The 24575-nt window shown below is 36.2% G+C and overlaps 1 protein-coding gene and 1 long non-coding RNA gene across 2 annotated transcripts in view; both read left to right on the plus strand.

Moving 5' to 3' along the window:
• LOC127861978 (ethanolaminephosphotransferase 1-like) overlaps positions 1-18815 on the plus strand; it is a 30620-nt gene extending 11805 nt beyond the window's left edge. The window contains exons 4-9 of the mRNA XM_052400799.1: positions 2069-2331; positions 4749-4854; positions 7467-7512; positions 12025-12205; positions 12446-12628; positions 15517-18815. Of these exons, the coding sequence (XP_052256759.1) occupies positions 2069-2331; positions 4749-4854; positions 7467-7512; positions 12025-12205; positions 12446-12628; positions 15517-15576 (839 nt within the window). The 3' untranslated portion in view covers positions 15577-18815. The remainder of the gene's footprint in view (positions 1-2068; positions 2332-4748; positions 4855-7466; positions 7513-12024; positions 12206-12445; positions 12629-15516) is intronic.
• A 1264-nt stretch (positions 18816-20079) lies between these two features.
• LOC127862655 (uncharacterized) lies at positions 20080-24080 on the plus strand. The gene is made up of 2 exons (XR_008040722.1): positions 20080-20113; positions 23461-24080. It is a non-coding gene; the product is annotated as an uncharacterized LOC127862655 (long non-coding RNA).
• Positions 24081-24575: the final 495 nt, after the last annotated feature.

Raw genomic sequence — 24575 nt, forward strand, 5'->3', positions numbered from 1 at the left:
TTCTGATTGGCCGACCTTTTTCCGTTTTGGCCGTGTTTTTTTCATATTGGACGCATTTTTCTTGTATAAGGCGAGTTTCGAACTTTATTGGCGAGGCTCAAATTGTATTGGGCGAACAAATTGAACACATTCTCGTCTAATATTATAAATTAATAATGTCTCATATTAAACACATCTATGTCAGTCGGATATAATATGAATAACGCTGTACTTTAACAAGCAATAAACGCATCACACGCAATCTGCAATAAGTATCAATAAAATACTTCATAACGACCACTTATAAGCCAGAATTAGTATGCTGATAAAACCTGAAATGCTTCCCCACTGAGGATTTTAATTGTTAAGGTGCATCATGAATTTTCTTCTGCGCCATTTTGCACCATCGAAAACAAAAGTAGACTGTGTAGTACCATGTTTTTGTCGAAAAAGTAGCGATAATCGTGACAAACTACGTACCAGTCAGCCTTGCAAACAGACAGAAAAAAATTAACGAAAAGCATTAGGGGGAAAGAAACAATTACCGCAAAGGAAAGGTTAAACTCAAAAAAGATTCGGATTCGAAACCGATTTTACCAATCACAATTAGATATGCGAATCCCATTTTAGATCCGCGAATCTCGGATATTAAGGATATCCGTTGCAGCCCTTCTATTTACCTACCTTATTGCATTATGTGTTATATCCATATGTTATACATTGGTATAACACAAAACATATACCAATGTAAGTACACAGGTGTTAAAGTGATGTACAATGAAAGCAAATAATCTGGACAAAACTGGATTTATGAATGTCGGATAATGCAGAAAATTCAAGTGGGTGAAACAAAGGGTGAAATACTAGGTAGAATTGTTTTTTTCTCAGCAAAAATGTTCGTCAGATTTTTGGGAGCCATAGCCGATTTGCGATATCTTGGACAATGCGATAAAACGGACCGTGATATATTGGAGTTACAGTGTAGTGTGTTTTGTTGACATAAGCATGTAGAAAATTAATTATCTACACTTTTGTCTTGTTGAACTTGTTATTTTATGCAATAATAAATACCTCAGTCTTGAATTAAACAAATTCAATTTTCTTTGTGTAATTCTTCCAGATAGTAACTTGTAATGCTAGTGTTAGAAATTTTTTGAACTTAATATTTAATTAAATTAATCATTTTAGTTATATTTGCAATGACAGTTTGCTTAAGTCTTGTGATAAAAGCTCCATATAAACAAACTAGTACAACTTAACAATTTGTGAATAGTTTGTAGTAAAAAATACATATATGAACATATTTCAGTGCAAAGTAGCATCACTGAAGTTGATCAAATGAGATATTAAAACTAGAATTGGCGCGGCAGAGGCCGACGCGTATCACCACGCCGCATGTTTGACCCAGGGGCGCCCCAGGGTTGGTAATTGGACCATGCATAGTTGAGATTTTACCGTAATGTCATAAGAGAAGTTCAGTGGCCTATGTGGGTGGGGTGCCTCAGGGTTGGTATGGGGCTATGCATAGTTGAGATTGACTGTATTGTCATGCATAGTTGAGATTGACCGTATTGTCATAAGAGAATTTCAGTATCAATTTGAAGTGAATCGGTGTAGAATTCAAGAAATTAGAGTAAAAGGCAATTTTGGGTGGGTGTGGTCTATGTGGTCGGGTCCCAGGTTTGGTAATGGGGCCATGCATAGTTGAGATTGACCGTATTGTCATAAGAGAGGTTGAGTATCAATTTGAAGTAAATCGGTGTAGAAATGAAGAAGTAAATGTAAAATAACATAAAAAATGAGTGAAAATCTCTGACCCGGCCCCGCCCCAACCCCCATTACTTTTGACCCAGGGTTCAGATCAAAATTCCAAATAGTGCAGGGTCGCACATATGCTCATAGCTACCATGTGTGTTAGATTCAAGGTTCTAGTGCTTATAGTGTAGGAGGAGATAGTGGCCAGGACGGACAGACAGACGGACGGCGGAGATAACCACAATATCCGCACGCTTTTCAAAAAGCGTGGGGATAAAAACAATTCACACACAAATTTGTGATGTCATTTACTGCAGTATGAAATGATTTACAGATGGAATTGACGGGAAGCAAGCTAGACGGACAGGAACCAGTTCACCGCTTGGCGAGCTATTTGACCATGGACTGGATAGTTGGGCTTCATTCTTCCTTCCTGTTGCAATGTACTCAGTGTTTGGACGGGGTGAGCACGGAGTCGGCGTGTATAACGTGTACCTGATCCTGCTAGGAGTGAACTTCTGTTTTATGGCATCCCACTGGGAGAAGTACAACACTGGAATCCTGTTCCTCCCTTGGGGATACGACTTCTCCCAAATTGTGAGTCTAGAGGCTATGTTTTTTGTGTGAAATTTTATGAGTAATTGCATATAGAAAAGGCTTTTATGAGCTAAATGTATCTCAACCTCTATCCTAATGCAAGCATTATTTCTGTTTCAGGAGAAATAGTAAACATTGAGTGAATGAATATGTTTTAATTCAGAGCGATGACAGTGGTATCTGCTGTGCAATAATGAGACCAAGAGGGGTTATTTTGTCCCTTTGCTCAGCAAACATCTTGTTTATTGTCCCCTACCGGTTTCACCGGAGGGGACTTAAGGTTTGCGCTCTGTGTGTCCAACAGTCTGTGAGACTGTCACACTTTTCTGGATCCTGCGATAACTTTAAAAAGTCTTTTTTTCAAGAAACTTGAAATATGGATAGATGGCAATATGGACATTATGCATGTCATTTCATTTTGTTCCTACGCCAAAAATTCGGGTTGCTATGGCAACAAATAAATTTTTTCAAAATATATTTCTGACAATGGTGGAGCTTGTAGTGGAAATATATTGCTTGGCAATAGTCTTGTTAAATTTTACCCTTTCACCCATAAGAAGCAAGGTGAAAATGGCTTTTGCAACTAGCATAAAACCAGAACAGCCTGCAAATAACTCGCCGTCTGTTCAGGTTTTATTATGTTTGCTGCTCAGCATAACTAAGGGTTGGAAATAAAGCCTTTAAAACTTTAACTTAGTAAGAACGGTATTTAATTTAATGTAACTTTCTTAAGGACTACAAATGCTTCAAATTACATATATAAGTGGTAAAGGGTTCAGAAAGTGTTCTCACTCTGTAAAACATTGTTGTGAAATTTCAACAATACTTTAAGAAAGTCTTATCATGCTAACATACAAAATCGCATGTCAACGAGTTTTTACAGACATAAAAGAATGGAATTTTGGCTTCGACCTATTTTGGGATAATTATGGTTGTTTTTTTAACCAGGTTTTCCGAAGGAAAAAACTGGTAATTAGATTGGCGAATGCGGGCTGGCTGGCTGGCTGGCGGGCTGGCGGAACAAGCTTGTCCGGGCCATAACTATGTTGTTCATTGTCAGATTTTAAAATCATTTGGCACATTTGTTCACCATCATTGGACGGTGTGTCGCGCGAAATAATTACGTCTATATCTCCAAGGTCAAGGTCACACTTTGAGTTCAAAGGTCAAAAATGGCCATAAATGAGCTTGTCCGAGCCATAACTATGTCGTTCATTGTCAGATTTTAAAATCATTTGGCACATTTGTTCACCATCATTGGACGGTGTGTCGCGCGAAATAATTACGTCGATATCTCCAAGGTCAAGGTCACACTTTGAGTTCAAAGGTAAAAAATAGCCATAAATGAGCTTGTCTGGGCTATAACTATGTCATTCATTATGATATTTTAAAATCATTTGGCACATTTGTTCACCATCATGGGACGGTGTGTTGCACAAAAGAATCACGTCAATATCTCCAATGTCAAGGTCGCCACGACTAAAAATAGATTTATTTTAAAACAAACTTACAAAGGGTGTTAATTTTGTTTGTTCATTTAAAAAGTTCAGTTTGAGTTGTCTCCCTTTATCAGATTTTTTTTCACAATGAAAACCTGGTTTTGTGACAATTTTGTCCCTTGTTTTATCTACTGTAGTATATATTGTTTATTGTCCCCTACCGGTGAAACCGGAGGGGACTTATGGTTTACACTCCGTCTGTCTGTCAGTCAGTCAGTCCGTCACACTTTTCTGGATCCTGCGATAACTTAAAAAGTTATTCATATTTTTTCATGAAACTTGAGACATGGATAGATGGCAATATGGAGATTATGCACGTCATTTCATTTTGTTCCTACGTCAAAAATTCTGGTTGCTATGGCAACAAATAATTTTATTTTTTTACTGACAAATGGTGGAGTTTAACCGGTAGGGGACCATATTGCTTGGCAATCTCTTGTTAATTTTGTCTCTGGCCAAAGGTGTTTCTTGCAATCATCAGTGTCTGTGACACTTTTATAACGGTAGTTGTCTACATCAGTCACTATATTAATGCTAAGTATGCATTTCCACTTTTTACCACTTTGTTGAGACAATCAGGAAATATTGTGTTATATGTCCTGATTCCAGTTAGTTGCCTTCATCAATATTAAAATGTTGTGCAATTTAACATTGTGGCAACAGACAAAAGACAGTCCCAACTTTATGGTTAATTTTAGAGTTTTGAGTCATTTCATTTTTAGTTGGTTTAAAGACAGATATTTGATTGGTATTTGGAAACAGTAAAATTATGTTCACTCTGTTTAGTGGGCAAAATATTAAATTGTTGATATTTTCAATAATTTGACCAAAGCTAAAGGTATAATATTTATTCATGGTCGATTAAGTAACGGCCCGACTGTAAACCATAGGATGCATACATTCTGTCTCGATTTTCAGGCGATGACATGTGTCTACCTTATTACATTCATGTATGGATATGAATTTTGGAAGTTCTCTCTGTTTGGATTCACCACTGCATATATTTTTGCCATCACCATGTATGGTAAGTTTTAGGAAAGTCCAATTGGTTTGATAAGCTGATGATCCTTAATTGTGTAATAGGATTTTGATACGCAGGCAATCATATTCTTTCGTTTATTTAGACATACAGAAGATAAGAGCAACATTTACCTACATGTATATTTGTCATACTATTCAGTTTAACAGAACAGAACATGTAGAAATCTTTTAATCTCTATTGAACATCGTTTTGTTTTATTTTTGTTAATGTATACCCCCAGTGCATAATAAAAGGGTGGGTTGGGGGTGGGTACTTGAAAGGTTGAAAGGCCAATGGACATCTGTCTATCTGTTTGTAGACTGAAATGTTGTAAAGAAGTGCTTCTTCACTTTTCAACTTATAACATTCATGCTTGCAAGAATTGTATAACATGAAATGAAGTACTTATTGTGCCATTCTTATCATCCAAGATTGAACATTACAAAAGTTATGCCCCTATATAATATGTGTATTTACCTTCAATTAGCATCATCACTTGTCAACACAATATCCACAGATGTTTTATTAGGTATGCAATTTTGTGTACTAGTAATTCACTAAGTTTATTCAAATTATATTTAGGGTAATAGCTATGCTGATTGTAGTCAGAAGGTTAATAATATAAACATGTTTAGTACAATAAGTGTAAAAGTTCTTTTCTAGAAGCCACTAGGTCCAGAGGTTTAGTATTTCATATTTATAATATCATCAGGGTCCTCCACAAAATAAGCTAAAATTATGTACATGTACCTAAAGTCTGAGTCAAAACTGGCCACAGCCTAATGATTTATATTTATATTTCACAATATATGTTCAAAGCTTTTTGCTTGGAAATGACAGTGTACTATTTGGTATATAACATGGCAAAGTGCACCTGTAATGCAGTAGGGCTGCAACGAATCCAAAAAATTTGTTAAGATCCAAATCCGAATCCAAATATGGTTTCTTGCAGTTTTTCGGATCCGGATCCCTCAGATAAGAGAAAATTAGAATTTTCTGTCTAAATTAAAGTAATCATTGTTTTAGAAGTATAATTTGACTAAAAAACATTAAACATTTATTAACAAAAAACATAACACATTTCTCGTGTAACATTGTCGCGATGTCCAAATAAAACGAAACCTTAACACTTATTCACTTAATAGTATGCTCGTTAAAATACACTTTTCACTGTTCATAAGTTTGATGTTTGTTTTCACAAAAGTTAACATATCAACATTGCCCGGGTCCAGGCAAGCCCTATGAGCACTGACAGGGTCTCCTGCTGTGGAGAAGATTCTCTCACTGGGTACTGAGGTACCTTGCATCACAAGATAGCATTTAAACTTAGTATGTGACAAAATATGCTTTCTAGACAATACATTATGCAGGAACACAATTAGTTGTAATAATTCAACTCTCAGCTTAGGCTGAGAGTTGCAATGTGCTCTCTCTTGTCCATGGGTGCAAAATGTTATCAACAGTTCAAAGGTTAATTAACACTGAAACTGCAAGAGCTTATTTAAATTTACCTATCTAAACCACAAACTCATCCAAATGGTACCATTAAAGCAAGAAATAATTGATTTGTATTGACTAAGGTTTTGTTTTGTACGCTGTATCCGCCATATTGGAAAATTTACCCAATATAGGTCAGGTCGCATTACACCAATATTTTGTACGTCACGTTATGTGTTGGAGCCAACAAGTCGATAAAGATGTGGTATTCGTTACAGAATACACTGTTTCAAATTTAAACATAACAATGTCAGTGAGAAAAGTGTGTTGAAACATTGTCGTGTTTTTATCGGATGCATGCAAAGGATAACATTCTGTAGGTTTCCATTCAGGTAAATTTAACATGGTTATGAAGTTTATTCATTATTTTCCTCAATTTGTCTAGAACGAAGTCTGTAACTCTGTTTAGTGAAGCGCACGGATTCCGCGCGCTGAACTGCACCCATGTGTATAAAGGAGTGCATATGGACTCCCAGAACCGCCATAACAAAAATTCTCAAAGGTTCTGGGAGTCCGTTTATATGGACTAGAACACAATTTGACAGGTCGCGAAATTATACAAAATTTACCTGAATCAACTTAAAGCCGCACTGGATCCACTACCGTTGTTTTTAATACAACTCTAAAAGACAATAAGGATTGAAAACTTACTTAATGCCATTAGGAATTGCATTTGTAATGTGTAGATCCTCCATGATTTCGAATTAGTTTTGCACTCGGGGCTCATAACGAAATGTCTAATGACAATAAAGGATCTCGAATGATTTGCTATTTGACTGTCACTCGTCAATAAGTATCCACTATTACACGAATGATTAATCTTTTTTAACAGAACCAGTCTGTATAAAAACAATACTTTTGAAAACAGCGCTAGTTTACATACAACTGTGAAAATAAATATCCGGAACCAAAATGTTCAGGGGTGGATCCATACCCGCGAATCTGAAGTTGGATCCGATATCATCGGATATTTCGGGTACCCGTTGCAGCCCTATAATGCAGTGTTTTAAAATCAAGTTCCTGTCTTTACACCTATAAAGCTGCAATTGTCAGTCTCATTGAATTGCCTAAGTGTGATTTTGGAGTGTACAATAATGGTTTTTGTTGGATCTTTTCAGTTGGCTTTGCTGTGTCCATTCCAATTTCCTTGTGGAATATATATTTGTAAGTATAGGTCTGTTTGTTATACTTCATAACTCTAATTTTCCAATTAAATTTTGAAAATAATATGTTAATAAACATGACGATATGAAATAATCTTTGCCAACTATTCCTGTACTTTCTAGAAAATAGTCAACATGTATCATAATTGTCGCCAACCGGTGAAACCGGAGGGGACTTAAATATTTTGTGCTTTGTGTGTCTGTGAGTCTGTCACACTTTTCTGGATCCTGCGATAACTTTAAAAGTTCTTCATATTTTTTCATGAATCTTGAAACCTGGATAGATGGCAATATGGATATTATGCACGTCATTTCTTTTTTTTTCTACATCAAGAATTCTGGTTGCTAGGGCAACAAATAGACTAGAAATATTGCTGAAAATGGAAATCACCAGTAGGGGACCATATTGCTTGACAATAGTATTGTTTAAAATGAATTATAATTTGTAATGTAAAGTTTTTGAATGTTTCCTCTTAATGTATCTTTATATATTTTACCAGTTGCAAAAAAAATGAATCCAGTTTCTTTCTGTTTGTTTACGCTTCTTTTTCAAATGATATACAGTAAATTCATTGAATAATGAAATCATGTGCAATTAAAGGTATATTCGAGTAAATATGTTGATACTTGGAGGTATATTTGAGTCAATATGTTGGTTTGTCAGTCTATTGGTTGGTCCACATAGGTTTGTAGAGCTTTCTTGTTTCTTAATTTGAATCATTATCCCCACGCGTTTTGAAAAGCGTGGGGATAGTGTGGTTATCTCCGCCGTCCGTCTGTCCGTCCTGGCCACTATCTCCTCCTACACTATAAGCACTAGAACCTTGAAACTTACACACATGGTAGCTATGAGCATATGTGCAACCCTGCACTATTTGGAATTTTGATCTGACCCCTGGGTCAACAGTTATGGGGGTTGGGGCTGGGCCGGGTCATAAATTTTCACTCATTTTTATTTCCACGCTTTTTGAAAAGCGTGGGGATATTGTGGTTATCTCCGCTGTCCGTCCGTCTGTCTGTCCGTCCTGGCCACTATCTCCTCCTATACTATAAGCACTAGAACCTTGAAACTTGCACACATGGTAGCTATGAGCATATGTGCGACCCTGCACTATTTGGAATTTTGATCTGACCCCTGGGTCAAAAGTTATGGGGGTTGGGGCGGGCCGGTTCAGAGATTTTCACTCATTTTTAGCTCATCTATTTTTTGTTAAAAAAAGTTTGAGCTATTGTCATCACCTTGGCATCTGCGTCTGCGTCGGCGTCGGCGTCCGGTTAAGTTTTGCGTTTAGGTCCACTTTTCTCAGAAAGTATTAGTGCTATTGCATTCAAACTTGGTACACTTACTTACTATCATGAGGGGACTGGGCAGGCAAAGTTAGATAACTCTGGCGTGCATTTTGACAGAATTATGTGCCCTTTTTATACTTAGAAAATTGAAAATTTTGGTTAAGTTTTGTGTTTAGGTCCATTTTATTCCTTAAGTATCAAAGCTATTGCTTTCATACTTGCAACACTTACTAACTATCATAAGGGGACTGTGCAGGCAAAGTTATGTAACTCTGACTGGCATTTGGACTGAATTATGGGCCCTTTATACTTAGAAAATTGAAAATTTGGTTAAGTTTTGTGTTTTGGTCCACTTTACCCCTAAAGTATCATAGATATTGCTTTCATACTTGGAACACTCGCAAACTATCATAAGGGTACAGTAAAAGGACAAGTTGCATAACTCTGGTTGTCATTTTTACGTATTATGGCCCCTTTTTTGAATATATGGTTAAATTATGTGTTTCGATCCACTTTACTTCTAAAGTATCAAGGCTATTGCTTTCAAACTTCAAATACTTTCATGCTATCATGAGGTTACTGTACCTGGCAAGTTGAATTTTACCTTGACCTTTGAATGACCTTGACTCTCAAGGTCAAATTATTAAATGTTGCTAAAATTGCCATAACTTCTTTATTTATGATTAGATTTGATTGATACTTTGACAAAACTACTCTTACCTGACATACCACAATAGACTCCACCCAAACCATCCCCCGTGCCCTCCCTCCCCCCCCCCGAATTCCCCCCCTAATTTTTTTTAAGATCATCTCGCAAATGACCACCACACCCTTACACTATACTCCCCCCGACCCCACCCCCCCCCAATTTTTTTTAAACGGTTAAAAAACACAAATATTTATTTTTATTATTTTATGTTTGAAATACCGTCCATCCATCGCACCCAAGAATCCCATCCCCCACCCCCCCCCCCCCGAATCCCCCCCTCCCCGATTTTTTTTGGTGTCTAAGATCATCTCACAAATGACCACCACACCCTCACACTATACCCCCCACCCACCCCCACTCCCAATTTTTTATTTTTTGGAAACGGTTAAAAAACACAAATATTTATTTTTATTATTTTATGTTTGAAATACCGTCCAACCATCGCACCCAAGAATCCCCCCCCCCCCCCCCCGAATTTTTTTTTTGCATTTTTTTTCCACATTCTTGGAAGATAATGTAATAAATGTCCACACCCCCACACTATACACCCCTCTTCACTCCACCCCTCCCTCCTTTGTGATTGAAAATGAGAGTCCCTTCACCTTTAAAAAGAAAATAGATGAGCGGTCGGCACCCGCAAGGCGGTGCTCTTGTTTTATGTTATTTTACATTAACTTCTTCATTTCTGCACCGATTTACATGTACTTCAAATTGATACTGAACCTCTCTTATGACAATACGGTCAATCTCAACTATGCATGGCCCCATTACCAACCCTGGGGCGCCCTGCCCACATAGACCACACCCACTCAAAATTTCCTTTTACTATAATTTCTTCATTTCTACACCGATTCACTTCAAATTTATACTGAAATTCTCTTATGACAATACGGTCAATCTCAACTATGCATGACAATACGGTCAGTCTCACTTATGCATGGCCCCAATATCAACCCTGAGGCGCCCCACCCACATTGGCCACACCCACCTCAAATTGCCGTTTACTATAACTTCTTCATTTCTACACTGATTCACTTCTAATTGATACTGAACTTCTCTTAGACAATACGGTCAATCTCGACTATGCATGGCCCCATTACCAACCCTGGGGCGCCCCGCCCAAATAGGCCACACCCACCCAAAATTGCCTTTTGCTATAATTTCTTCATTTCTACACCGATTCACTTCTAATTGATACTGAACTATTCTTATGACAATACAGTCAATCTCAACTATGCATGGCCCCATTACCAACCCTGGGGCGCCCCGCCCACATAGGCCACACCCACCCAACATATCCTTTTACTTTACTTCTTCATTTCTACACTGATTCACTTCTAATTGATACTGAACTTCTCTTATGACAATACGGTCAATCTCAACTATGCATGGGCCCGTTAACAAATCTGGGGCGCCCCTGGGTCAAACATGCGGCGTGGGGATACGCATCGGCTTCTGCCAAGCCATTTCTAGTTTTAGGTTATTTTACTATAATTTCTTCATTTCTACACCGATTCACTTCAAATTGATACTGAACCTTTCTTATGACAATACGGTCAATCTCAGCTAAGCATTGCCCCATAACCAACCCTGGGGCACCCCGCCCACATAGGCCACGCCCACCCAAAATTGCCTTTTAATATAATTTCTTCATTTCTACACCGATTCACTTCAAATTGATACTGAACCTCTCTTATGACCATACGATTAATCTCAACTATGCATGGCTCCATTACCAACCCTGGGGCGCACCACCCACATAGGCCACGTCCACCCAAAATTGCCGTTTACTATATTTTCTTCATCTCTACACCAATTCACTTCAAATTGATACTGAACCTCTTTTATGACAATAAAGTCAATCTCAACTATGCATGGCCCTATTACCAACCATGGGGCGCCCCGCCCACATAGGCCACGCCCACCCAAAATTGCCTTTTACTATAATTTCTTTATTTTTACACCGATTTACTTCAAATTGATACTGAACCTCTCTTATGACAATACTGTCAATCTCAACTATGTATGGCCCCATTACCAACCCTGGGGCACCCCGCCCACATAGGCCATGCCCATCCAAAATTGCGTTTTACTATAATTTTCTTCATTTCTACACCAATTCACTTCTAATTGATACTGAACTTCTCTTATGACAATACGGTCAATCTCAACTATGCATGGCCCCATTACCAACCCTGGGGCGCCCCTGGGTCAAACATGCGGCGTGGGGATACGCGTCAGCCTCTGCCGCAGCATTTCTAGTTAAATATGTCATCACCATAATATGTATGCTAGACACATTTTTCATGCTCACTGATTCACACATTCCTGAATTATTTGCCCTTGAACATAGCTGACAAAGTTGTGCTTGAGTGTTAGTCACATTTCTGACAACAATCTAGTGAATTATTTTGCATCAGATAAGTTATTCCCACAAGAAGTGCATTATTATTACATGCAAATAAAATTAATGGAGCTACATAATTGATATGTTTATAAGTGTGCTTCTTACAGGGGCTACACAAATAAAACTGGGAAAATGCTGAGTTTGCATGAATCTGTTCGTCCGCTGGTTTCTACCCTGCTGCTATTTGCACTAATGCTTACTTGGGCAAATTACTCCTCCTACAACATACTTGAGCAACATCCAAGAATATTTTTCACCGTGACTGGAACAGTATTTTCAAATATTGCTGTAAGTCCCTGGTTATAATTTTAAAATGTTTTTTGTTAGAATAAGTTGCTAAAATTGCTTATTTCAATCATAATTTAATTTATTTTTTTAGTTTTAATTTTTAAGTTATAGTATATGAACATAGTATATACAAGTATTAGCTTGATGTTGCACATGCACTTCAATTTAATCATAAACATTGCTTCTGCACACGCGGTAAACATTTTTTGTGTGATCTTGGTTTTTGGCCACATCTTTCAGTGTCGGCTGATCATAGCCCAGATGAGCAATACCAGGTGTGAGCTAGTCAACTGGCTGCTGGTGCCCCTTTTCTCCATTGTGATTATCCTGTGCTTCCTGAACCTGGGAGTTTTTGAGTTCTACATTCTAACCGGCTACTGCATCTTTGCCCTAGGCTCGCATATTCATTTTGGAGTCAGTGTGGTGAGTATGAGGGGCATTCAGGGTGGTTGAAAGTTGACGAAAACTATGTGTGCCAGTTGAGTGTTTGTAAAAATTAGATTTCAGGCTCGTACATTTCTTTTTTCAAAGCCATTTTTATACGCCCGTTTTAAAAGAAACGGGAAGTATTATAGTTTCACCTTGGCGGCAGGGGGCGGGCAGTGTCCACAGCAGTTTCCGCTCTCTAATTCAAATAGTTTTTATCCGATCTTCACCAAACTTGGTCAGAAGTTTTATCTAGACAATATCTAGGTCAAGTTCGAATATGGGTCATGCCGGGTCAAAAACTAGGTCACATGGTCACTTAGTGCATTTCAAGCATTAAGCATGGTTTCCGCATTCTAATTAAAGTAGTTTTCATCCGTTCTTCACCAAACTTGGTCAGAAGTTGTATCTGGACAATATCTAGGTCAAGTTCGAATATGGGTCATGCTAAAAAAAACACTAGGTCACTGGGTCACTGAGTGCATATCAAGCATTTAGCAAGGTGTCCGCTCTCTAATAGAAATAGTTTTCATCCGATAATCACCAAACTTGACCAGAAGGTGTATCTAGAAAATATCTAGGTCAAGTTCGAAAATGGGTCATGCTGGGCAAAAAACTTGGTTACAGGAATATTTAGTGCATTTTTAGCATTTAGCATGGTGTCCGCTCTCTAATTGAAGTAGTTTTCATTTGATCTTCACCAAATCTGGTAGAAGTTGTGTCTAGACAATATCTAGGTCAAACTCAAATATAAGTCATGCCGGGTCAAAAACTAGGTCATGAGGTCACTGAGTGCATTTCAAGCATTAATCATGGTGTCCGCTCTCTAATTGAATGAGTTTTCATCTGATCTTCACCAAATTTGGTCAGAAGTTGTGTGTAGATGATATGTAGGTCAAGTTCAAATATGGGTCATGGTAAAATTATCAAGTTGTCCAAAACCTTCAAACGGGCGTATTTTGTGACAGTTTGGCACTCTTGTTAACCCTTCTGGCGAGCTCAGTTATTAGAAAGCTGGACTACGAATCTGAGGATTGTAGGTTAGATCCCTGACCCAGCAATATAAGTTGTGTGGGGAATGGTCATGCAATTCTTTCAACAGCAATTACCTCCCCCCCCCCCCCCCCTCACACACACACACCCTACCTCTGATTCAAGTAGCGCAGTTGTCAATTACTGGCATATGTATGTTCACTGAGTACTAGACACCCAGCCATCCCTGGAAAGATGTGGGTTGGTAAACTGACTTCTGTGATATGACTTAATACAATTGAAAACAACACCCCTTTCTCCATAGAGCTAAAATAGATTTACAAAATTAAAACATATCAAAATTTCTTCTCTGAATCCACAAGGGTCAGGAGTTTCTATTCGGTGTGTAACATCATCTAGCGGTCCTCTAGTAAGTTTGTGCAAATCAATGCCACTTGGGTTAAAATCTCATAGGAAATCTTTATCTTTCACACACAGGCTTGGATTGAACAAAAAATCTGCGATCAGTACATTTTTATGCTCCCTAAAAAAATTGTAAGGGGGGAGCATAAAGTCGCCGCTTCGTCTGTCCGTGCGTCCGTGTTTCCGTGTGTCCGTGCACAATTTTTGTCCGGGCTATTTCTCAGCAACTAATGACCGGAATTCAATGAAACTTCGTGGGAAGCTTCACTACCAAGAGGAGATGTGCATATTATCAGCGGGTTCTGGTCGGATGATTTTTCACAGAGTTATAGCCCTTTGAAATTTTGTATAAAAAAATGTTTGTCCCCCCAAACTTCTGTGCCCTCAAGACGTTTCCTTTTATCTGAATATATAGTGCAATATTGTGACAAAAAACAACTTTGGGGAGCATCACGCGTCTCTGACGGTTTCTCTTTATTAACATTTGCAAGAATTATCAAATTGTTTGTAACATAAGAGAATCTGTTTTTAGAGAGGCTGTTTTCGAAGAAAACCCGAGCTATTGTCATAGCCAGTTTGTCCGCCATCCGCCGTCCGACGTAGGCGTCGTGCTAAAACCTTAACATTGGCTCTTAAATCAAAATGCTTCCACCTACAACTTTGAAACTTCATATGTAGATGCACCTTGGTGAGTTCTACACGCCACACCCATTTTTGAGTCACTAGGTCAAAGGTCAAGGTCACTGTGACCTGTATTATCAAACTTTAACATAGGCTCTAAAATCAAAGTGCTTCCACCTACAACTTTGAAACTTCATATGTAGTTGCACCTTGATGAGTTCTACATGCCACACCCATTTTTTTGTGTTACAAGGTCAAAGGGTAAGGTCACTGTGACCTCATATATAAAACTTTAACAAAAACCTTAACATTGCCTCTAAAATAAAAGTGCTTCCACCTACAACTTTGAAACTTCATATGTAGATGCACCTTGATGAGTTCTACACGCCACACCCATTTTGGGTCACTAGGTCAAAGGTCAAGGTCACTGTGACCTCAAAAAAAATAATTCTGATAAGCTTTTGCAGCCGAGCGTGGCACCCGTTATGCGGTGCTCTTGTTATCCCTCGAAATAGGCGAAGGGATATTGTTTGGCGTTGTCCGTCCGTTCTTTCCTCCGTCTTTTATGTCCGTCTGTCTTTCCGTCTGTCCGGAGCTATATCTTGGAAGTGCTTTGGCGGATTTCATTTAAACTTTGTATGAGTATATGTACATAGATAAGAGGATGATGCACGCCAAATGACATTGTACACCATCTGTTAATAACGGAGTTATGGCCCTTTGTATCTTGAAAAAATGCTTGTTTGAGTGTCAAATATAACACTTTTGTGTCCAGAAGCATATTGGCGGGGGATATAAATTCAACGAATTTGCTTGTCATTAACAGTTTTGAGATATTTAGGCTGAATATCTGATTTTGTCTCTTTCAGGTGAAAGAAATGTGCAAGCACTTCAAAATCAATGCATTTTCCATTCCCAAGAAAGAATAAATGCAAAGGTGTATTGTAATCTTATGGTTGTTAAACAACAGTTAACAACTTTTGTTTACTTTTAGCTTTAGTAGTTCAACTCATTGTTCCAATTGAAATGACAGTTTGTTAAACAAACATGTAATTATACACAAATGCACTTAAAGAAAATTATCTTGTACTGATCTAAAAAAAGTTCTATTTTCATTTATAAGGCTTAAACTTTAATATTTGTAATATTGTTCAAACTGTTTTGGCTACTTGTTAAGTAAACATTTAACATAGATAGGCACCAAATAGATATTTTATTGATACAGGGTATTAATCCCATACAGTACATAATTCGGTATACGTGCTTATTCACCAAAGAACTGCTGTTATTAAGCACCATTTGTTACTGCTGAAAATGATGTGCCAGTTTGTATGTATGTTAGGTAAAATTTCTGTCCTGGCTATATAATTATGCGACAGTAAAAAGCTATCCTTACTGAATGTACAGCCTTTTGCGCCAGCAAAAAAGGGGTGCTGGTGTATTTCAATATAAACCTTTCTCCCATGTTAAGGTGTTTTATGGCAAACTGAACCATTTTCTTACAGGAAATGACAAACCGGTGTTAGCATTTATAAACTTTTTATAGAACCCACAAACCTCCTTCATTCTTATAAAAGTGCAAAAACCATTAATATGGGTAATTTGTGTAAAAACCAGAATTGTTATGCTCCCCATATATATATATATATATATATATATATATATATATATATATATATATATATATATATATGGGGAGCATATAGTTGCCAGTTTGGGGTTCCTTACTTACTTTTGTCACACTTTTGTTACCGTTTCTCATAGCGCCTTCAATATTTTACCGATCTTTACATATTTGGCATGTAGGTACCCTGCATGGACCTCTACCTTTTGATGATGTTTAAGGTCACTTGGGTCAAGGTCTAGGTCACTGAGGCTAATAATAGATTTTCCGTCACAATTTTGTTACAGTTTCTCATAGCACCTTCATTATTTTTCCGATCTCGTACACATTTGGCATGTAGGTACCCTGCATGGACCTCTACCTGTTGAGGATGTTTGATGTCACTGGGATCAAGGTCACTAAGGCTAATAATAGATTTTTCCGTCACAATTTTGTTACAGTTTCTCATACCACCTTCAATATTTTACCGATCTCTTACATATTTGGCATGTAGGTACCTTTCATGGAGCTCTATCTTTTGATGAGGTTTGAGGTCACTGGGGTCAAGGTAAAGGTCACCGAGGCTAATAATAGGTTGTTATGCCCCCGGTAGGGTGGCATATAGCAGTTGAACTGTCAGTTCGTCTGTCTGTCTGTGTGTTCGTCCGAAAACTTTAACATTTGCCATAACGTTTGCAATATTGAAAATAGCAACTTGATATTTGGCATGCATGTTTATCTCATGAAGCTGCACATTTTGAGTGGTGAACGGTCAAGGTCATCCTTCAAGGTCAAAAGTCAAAAAATACCATCCAAGGGAAGTAATCAGCTTTTAAAGGGAGATAATTTCTAAACCTGCCAAATCATATATTGAAATTTTATTTCAAAGCGGCGCAATAGGGGGCATTGTGTTTCTGACAAACACATCTCTTGTTCTGTCACAATTTTGTTACAGTTTCTCATAGCGCCTTCCATATTTTACCGATCTCTTACATATTTGGCATGTAAGAACCTTGCATGGACCTCTACCTTTTGATGAGGTTTGAGGTCACTGGGGTCAAGGTCACCGACGCTAAAAATAGATTTTTCCATCACAATTTTGTTACAGTTTCTCATAGCGCCTTCAATATCTTACCGATCTCTTACATATTTGGCATGTAGGTACCTTGCATAGACCTCTACCTTTTGATGAGGTTTGAGGTCACTGGGGTCAAGTTAAAAGTCACTGAGGCTAATAATAGATTTTCTCAAGGTCACACTTTGGTTACAGTTTCTCATAGCGCCTTCAATATTTGATAGATCTCTTATATGTTTGGGATGTAGGTACCTTGCATGGACCTCTACCTTTTTGATGAGGTTTGAGGTCACTGGGGTCAAGATTAAGTTCACTGAGGCCAATAATAGATTTTCTCAAGGTCACACTTTTTTCCACACGATTAAACCATATATTGACAAAGCATCAATGGGGAGCATCCATCAGTTTTACTGATATCCTTGTTTAATCATACATCAGTTAGTGTTTTATAATAACAATTATACAAAAAACATGTAATATACTATGCTTTATACATTATATTAGACTGTGTGTGAGAGATGTTTTTGTAATTGCTAGGCAGTTAAATGGTAAAATTATTATTCTTTAATTCTTGTATTTAAGTTATTTATTTATTTTTTACATTATGTGATTTCAATTTCATTACCATGTATGTTATTTGGTGTTTTTACTGTGTTCAATGTTGTCTGTGATTTGGTTATTTTATGATGTTGCCAATTTGTTTACTTTACATTGACACTGCCAAATTGTCCATATCTTTTTATTATTAAAAAAATATTAAATTTATGGAAAATTAAAAGGGAAAACCAACACATATTTAATGCTTGAAATAGTTTTCAATCATTTTTAATTGCAACTACATAATTTACATATATGTGTTGCTTATAGCTTTAAATGTGTTAATGATATTGTTTTTATATTAGCCAAACCCTGTAATAATATATTGTATGTTGGTAATTGGACTTGATGATGCTTTTGACAATGTCTATGTTGATATATACAAAGAAGGAATCTGCGGATGATATATTTGATATAGGGTATATATTAAAGAGCAGATAATATAGTCAAAGAAGGATTATCGGAGAGAGCGGATGATATGAACAAAGAAGGAAACAGCGGATGATATATACAAAGAAGGGATTTGCGGATATATTAATAATTTTTAAATTTGCGGACATTATGAATCTGCGGATGATATCAACAAATAAGGAAACTGTGGACATGATAATGGACAGACAATATACCATATTACACTGAATGGTGTGACTGGCTAACAAGAATCAGTATTTAAAATATGTTTGGCTATGATTCGATGAAAAAAGATGATAAGATTATTAATTTTTTGTAAAACCAAGTTTTATTGCACATCCAATTTTAATAGAAGACATTACTTTATTGGTGATAAACACATCAGTAATGTTAGATTTATAAAATGAATTACATTTTTATCCACAAAAGCATCATAATATATATATCTTTTTTCTGGAAAAAGTAAACAACAACTGTTAATACTCCCTATTGTTATCATTTATACGCACCTTTAGTGTCCTTACTGGAGCTATTTAGCCAGGGACCTATACAAACAAGTATAGGTCCCTGATTTAGCGCATTATCGATTATCGATTGCTCCTAGTACACAAGAAATTGGCATGTTATTTTAAACTAATTGACCAGTCGCCAACTCCGCCCACATTTTGTCGATCAGCCAATCAGATATCGATTTTTCACACACCCCTCAGCAACGCTTATCTGGCCGCCATTTTGTCCGACAAACAAAGCGTGTTGTACATATGGAATGGACGTAGTTTTTAGGAGTTTACACAGATTTTATATCAAATGCATGATCATTACTGTTTGATCATTATTCAAAATTGTAGGTGCTATACATACTTTATAAAAGGTTATTATTTTATCTTTATTTCTTGAACATATGAACGAGTAATGAGAAAACAAACACAATAAATAGTTTAACCACACCAGGTGTGTGTTCTATAAAACGTGTTATACCGTTTGATGCACAATATTATTAAGCAGTTTGGGCAACATAATAATTGCCACACGTGCTTATTAATCTCAGCGTAATTGTCGATGATTAATAAATTACAGTGTGTTGCGTGGATCTCAGAATAAATGAACATTAAGGCATTGTTAGGTACTGTACACAAGAAAAGAAATATTTAATTACTTAAATGATTTCCAATTATATATTTATTTTCTGTGGATCATAAACAAGGGTTATCATTATAAATTGTTAACTTAAATATTGTTTTAACTAAAGTTAAAACAACACAAAGGTGATTTCAACGCGGCTTAGCCAGCTTAAAGCGACTTCAAGTGTAAAATGTACGGCTTATAATACAACAACAACATGACTACGTGACTAATACAACATATATTGATAAGGGGAGAAATGTGAAAATTGCAATTACCATATAAGGGCCATCTTGTTAAAAATAAGCAAATGCATAATATGCTAAATGTATTCAATTCGAATGTTCGTGAAAAGCACCGATATACCAACATTTCATTTTTTGATAGTGAAATGTAACAGGTTCGCATTAAACATAAATGAAAGAAAATGCATATTAGACTATCTGTTAATGAAACCACGAAATTAGGCCTGTATTAAATTATGGTTACAATCAAAATTTAATTTATATCCAAATAAAAAAAATCGGTGTCTTTTTAAAAATAACCCAATAAAACAAAGATCTAAACATTTTTAATAAACAAAAAACCCATCATGATATGGATATGTCATTTGCATTTAATAAAAATATTTTCAAAATTATATATGAATAGCCACCGGGTTCACTGTCAGACGGTTGAAGACAAGTTCAAAATCAATGAAATAAATGCTCATTTTTACAACGGATTTTTCATCACCTCCCTATATAACATGTAGAAGAAACGTTTCTGATAGTCAGTCTGCCGTTAACTCATTTATTTTGATTACGCCATTTCTCTCTAAAGTTTTTATGAGTGTATTAACGTTTTACAAAGCAGTTTAGGTTAGTGTGCGGCTTTAATAATTTATTTTATAGAAAAGAGCATAATACATCATTACAAATATATAATTTCCCTAACGTAATCCGCTATAATTGCGATCTGCTTGTCGGAGTTTTCCAATCACTAGACCACGTGACTATGTGGGCGGAGCGATCGATAATTTGGCGACTGGTCAATTGACATGACGCCTTATCTGTGATCGCTCCGCCCACTAGAATTGATCCACCAATCAGCGATCGATTAATCGGGCGCACTCGTTAGCAACGACCTGTTCGCCATTTTCTAGACAAGCTACATGTTTAGGTTCACTTTTATTCCAACGAGTTTCTTTGGTTTTCCTCTTTAAAAAAAAACGATTAAAAATGGTTAAACGGTGTCAATGGGGATTATGTAACTCGGACAATCGATATCCTGACAGATTAGTTTGTGACATTGAATTTATTTCGAGAAATTCACGGTATGGGAATCCTCTCCCTTTCGTTGACTTCTGAAAATACGGGATTTGACGTCGATTTCATCGTTATTTCCCCTAAAATTTCGGACAGAGTCAATGTACGACTCATTAGCAAATTTTCTTCCTTGAATTCGTTGACGTAGAGAGCATCTATACGGCAAAAAATGTTCACCAAAATCATTGGGTATATCGCTTAACCGTATCATAGACATGTTCATCTGCATTACTTTACGAGAACTGAAACCCAGCATGAAGCCTAATTCATGCTGTGTTTTATTACTCTGATAGTAATGCACTTAAAGGTTATTTGAAGGTGACATGTGATATATTATCTTATTAACGGTATCTACACATTTGCAGTCATGTGGTGTCACCATTTTTAAACGAGTTTCGTTTATTTTGTTCGGATTAAAAAACGGAAATGAAATATGGCAAAAATGGTGTAAAAAGGGTTAATGCAACTCTGACATTTGGTATCCAGAAAGATAAGTTAGATGAATTAAATTTATACCATTTCCAACGCGGCAATGCGGTCTTGACAAGAGCGAGTGGAAGCTTCAAGAATTATCGAGATCCCCTTTATAGAACAATAATTTATTTCACAAACTTAAAATGTCATATAAGCAATAACTAAACATTATTAAGTATGTATTATGTCACGTGTGCATGTAAAATAATTGAGAATTTTGGTACCCATTTCGTGTAACTTTACGAAATCCCCGTTAAAAATCGCGTTTCTGTGTGTGTCAGAACCAAGTGAAAACCATTTTGTTATTATTTCAATAAAGACGTATCGATAAATGCTATTGTAAAAGAGTTATTATTACTGATATTAGTTAACCAATAAATGCGGTAACTTTGGGGAAGTCGGTACCTGCGCGAGCGTCTAATATTGGTAGCCTTATTAATTTATAATAGCCTGACCGTATTCCATTTCGTACAACGCTTATTTTTTATCAGACAATGCCCAAACTGACTGTGTTGTTTTTGCGCTTTAAATTATGGTGATTGATAAATGTCCCATAAGCTATGTTTGATATGATTAATATCACTTTTACGCAATAACATGTGGGATTGAGGTACCCACCCGGCGTCAGAAAGCGCGTAAAATTTCACCCAGTTATAAAGCGCTATTTCGTGTCAAATACACGGGTAGGAGGGAATGTTTCGGTAATAATTTTGTTAATAACACGGGTAAATACCGGTGAAGTGTTAATTTATTGCAAATACCACCATTACACATAATAACGGGTTCGATTTCGGTAAGCGCGCAAGCGTTTGAGAGCGTGTTTAATGTACCAATTTACCCGTTATAAATAGCTGATGTTCTCTTTAATCGTATATTTTTTGCATTTGCAGAATAACTAAATGGCATCAACCCCTTTACACGTGTAATATGGTGTTAAACAAGTCCATAAACTCATCCGGAATATCGCGTAAATCTATATGCAGTCTATAGGCAAAGAAGCCATTTTGGTGTTAGCTTGTCTAGGTTTTCTTCCCGCTGAGCCACGTGATTAAGTGGGCGGAGCGATCACTGATAAGGCGTCATGTCAATTGACCAGTCGCCAACTCCGCCCACATTTTGTCGATCAGCCAATCAGATATCGATTTTTCACACACCCCTCAGCAACGCTTATCTGGCCGCCATTTTGTCCGACAAACAAAGCGTGTTGTACATATGGAATGAACATAATTTTTAAGAGTTTACACAGATTTTATATCAAATGCATGATCATTACTGTTCGATCATTATTCAAAATTGTAGGTGCTATACATACTTTATAAAAGGTTATTATTTTATCTTTTTTTCTTGAACATATGAACGAGTAATGAGAAAACAAACACAATAAATAGTTTAACCACACCAGGTGTGTGTTCTATAAAACGTGTTATACCGTTTGATGCACAATATTTTTAAGCAGTTTGGGCAACATAATAATTGCCACACGTGCTTATTAATCTCAGCGTAATTGTCGATGATTAATAAATAACAGTATGTTGCGTGGATCTCAGAATGAAGGAACATTAAGGCATTGTTAGGTACTGTACACAAGAAAAGAAAACTATTTAATTACTTAAATGATTTCCAATTATATATTTATTTTCTGTGGATCATAAACAAGGGAAATCATTATAAATTGTTAACTTAAATATTGTTTTAACTAAAGTAAAAACAACAAAAAGGTGATTTCAACGCGGCTTAGCCAGCTTAAAGCGACTTCAAGTGTAAAATGTACGGCTTATATTACAACAACAACATTTCTAATACAACATACATTGTCACTGGAGAAATGTGAAAATTGCAATTAACATATAAGGGCCATCTTGTTATAAATAAGCAAATGCATAATATGCTAAATGTATTCAATTCGAATGTTCGTGAACAGCACCGTAATACCAACATTTCATTTTTTGATAGTGAAATGTAACAGGTTCGCATTAAACATAAATGTAATAAAATGCATATTAGACTATCTGTTAATGAAACCACGAAATTAGGCCTGTATTAAATTATGGTTACAATCAAAATTTAATTTATATCCAAATAAAAAAAATCGGTGTCTTTTTAAAAATAACCCAATAAAACAAAGATCTAAACATTTTTAATAAACAAAAAACCCATCATGATATGGATATGTCATTTGAATTTAATAAAAATATTTTCAAAATTATATATGAATAGCCACCAGGTTCACTGTCAGACGGTTGAATACAAGTTCAAAATCAATATGAAATAAATGCTCATTTTTACGACGGATTTTTCATCACCTCCCTATATAATATGTATAAGAAACGTTTCTGATAGTCAGTCTGCCGTTAACTCATTTATTTTGATTACGCCATTTCTCTATAAAGTTTTTATAATTGTATTAACGTTTTACAAAGCAGTTTAGTTTAGTGTGCGGCTTTAATAATTTATTTTATAGAAAAGAGCATAATACATCATTACAGATATAGAATTTCCCTCACGTAATCCGCTATAATTGCGATCTGCTTGTCGGAGTTTTCTAATCACTAGACCACGTGACTATGTGGGCGGAGCGATCGATAATTTGGCGACTGGTCAATTGTTGATAAGCTGATAATAATCTTGAGAACAAGTCACCCAGATCATTAAAGCGTACCATAACGGTTTTACCAATATATGAATGAGATAACGTAAATATTAAACTTAACAAATTTCAAAGGAAATATTTTCTAATGACATCTTCACTAATTGCACATGCAAGTAAAAGTACATGAATGCTGTATGTATTATGTGCAGCAAATATGAATATGTAAACTTCATGAAATAAAAAAAAGTATAATATATTTGTCGTTGTTTTAATTTTTGTTTGGTTCCGTTCTAATTAAGTAAAAAAAAAAAACGACATTCACAATATGTCAATGTAATCGCAATTCATATGCTCACTTATAAATGAATTAATTAATTCGATGTTTTTCTCACATTTCCACCAAAATGCATGGCTTATTGATAATTTTGTTTGATCATCCAAGCCTTACAACTTACCAGTTAATAAGTAAGGAACAATTAATTTGTTAAGAGGCAACTGTAGACAAATACTCAACATATCAAATGTGATAAGGTACCATGGCTGTTAAACGTTTGTAATTATTCACAGATTGATACTTGGATTTGTTGTGATCTGCTATAATGATTGACAGTTTTACCTTTAATTTTCATTAACAATTTTATGATTAAAGCCGCATATCACACCTTTAACAAACAGTAATGATTGTCAGTAAGTTGTACCGGTTAAGTTCCACTAACAAGTATATGATCAAAGCCACAGGTCACACCTTT

The sequence above is a fragment of the Dreissena polymorpha genome, chromosome 16, assembly GCF_020536995.1.
Source record: "Dreissena polymorpha isolate Duluth1 chromosome 16, UMN_Dpol_1.0, whole genome shotgun sequence".
NCBI lineage: Eukaryota > Metazoa > Mollusca > Bivalvia > Myida > Dreissenidae > Dreissena > Dreissena polymorpha.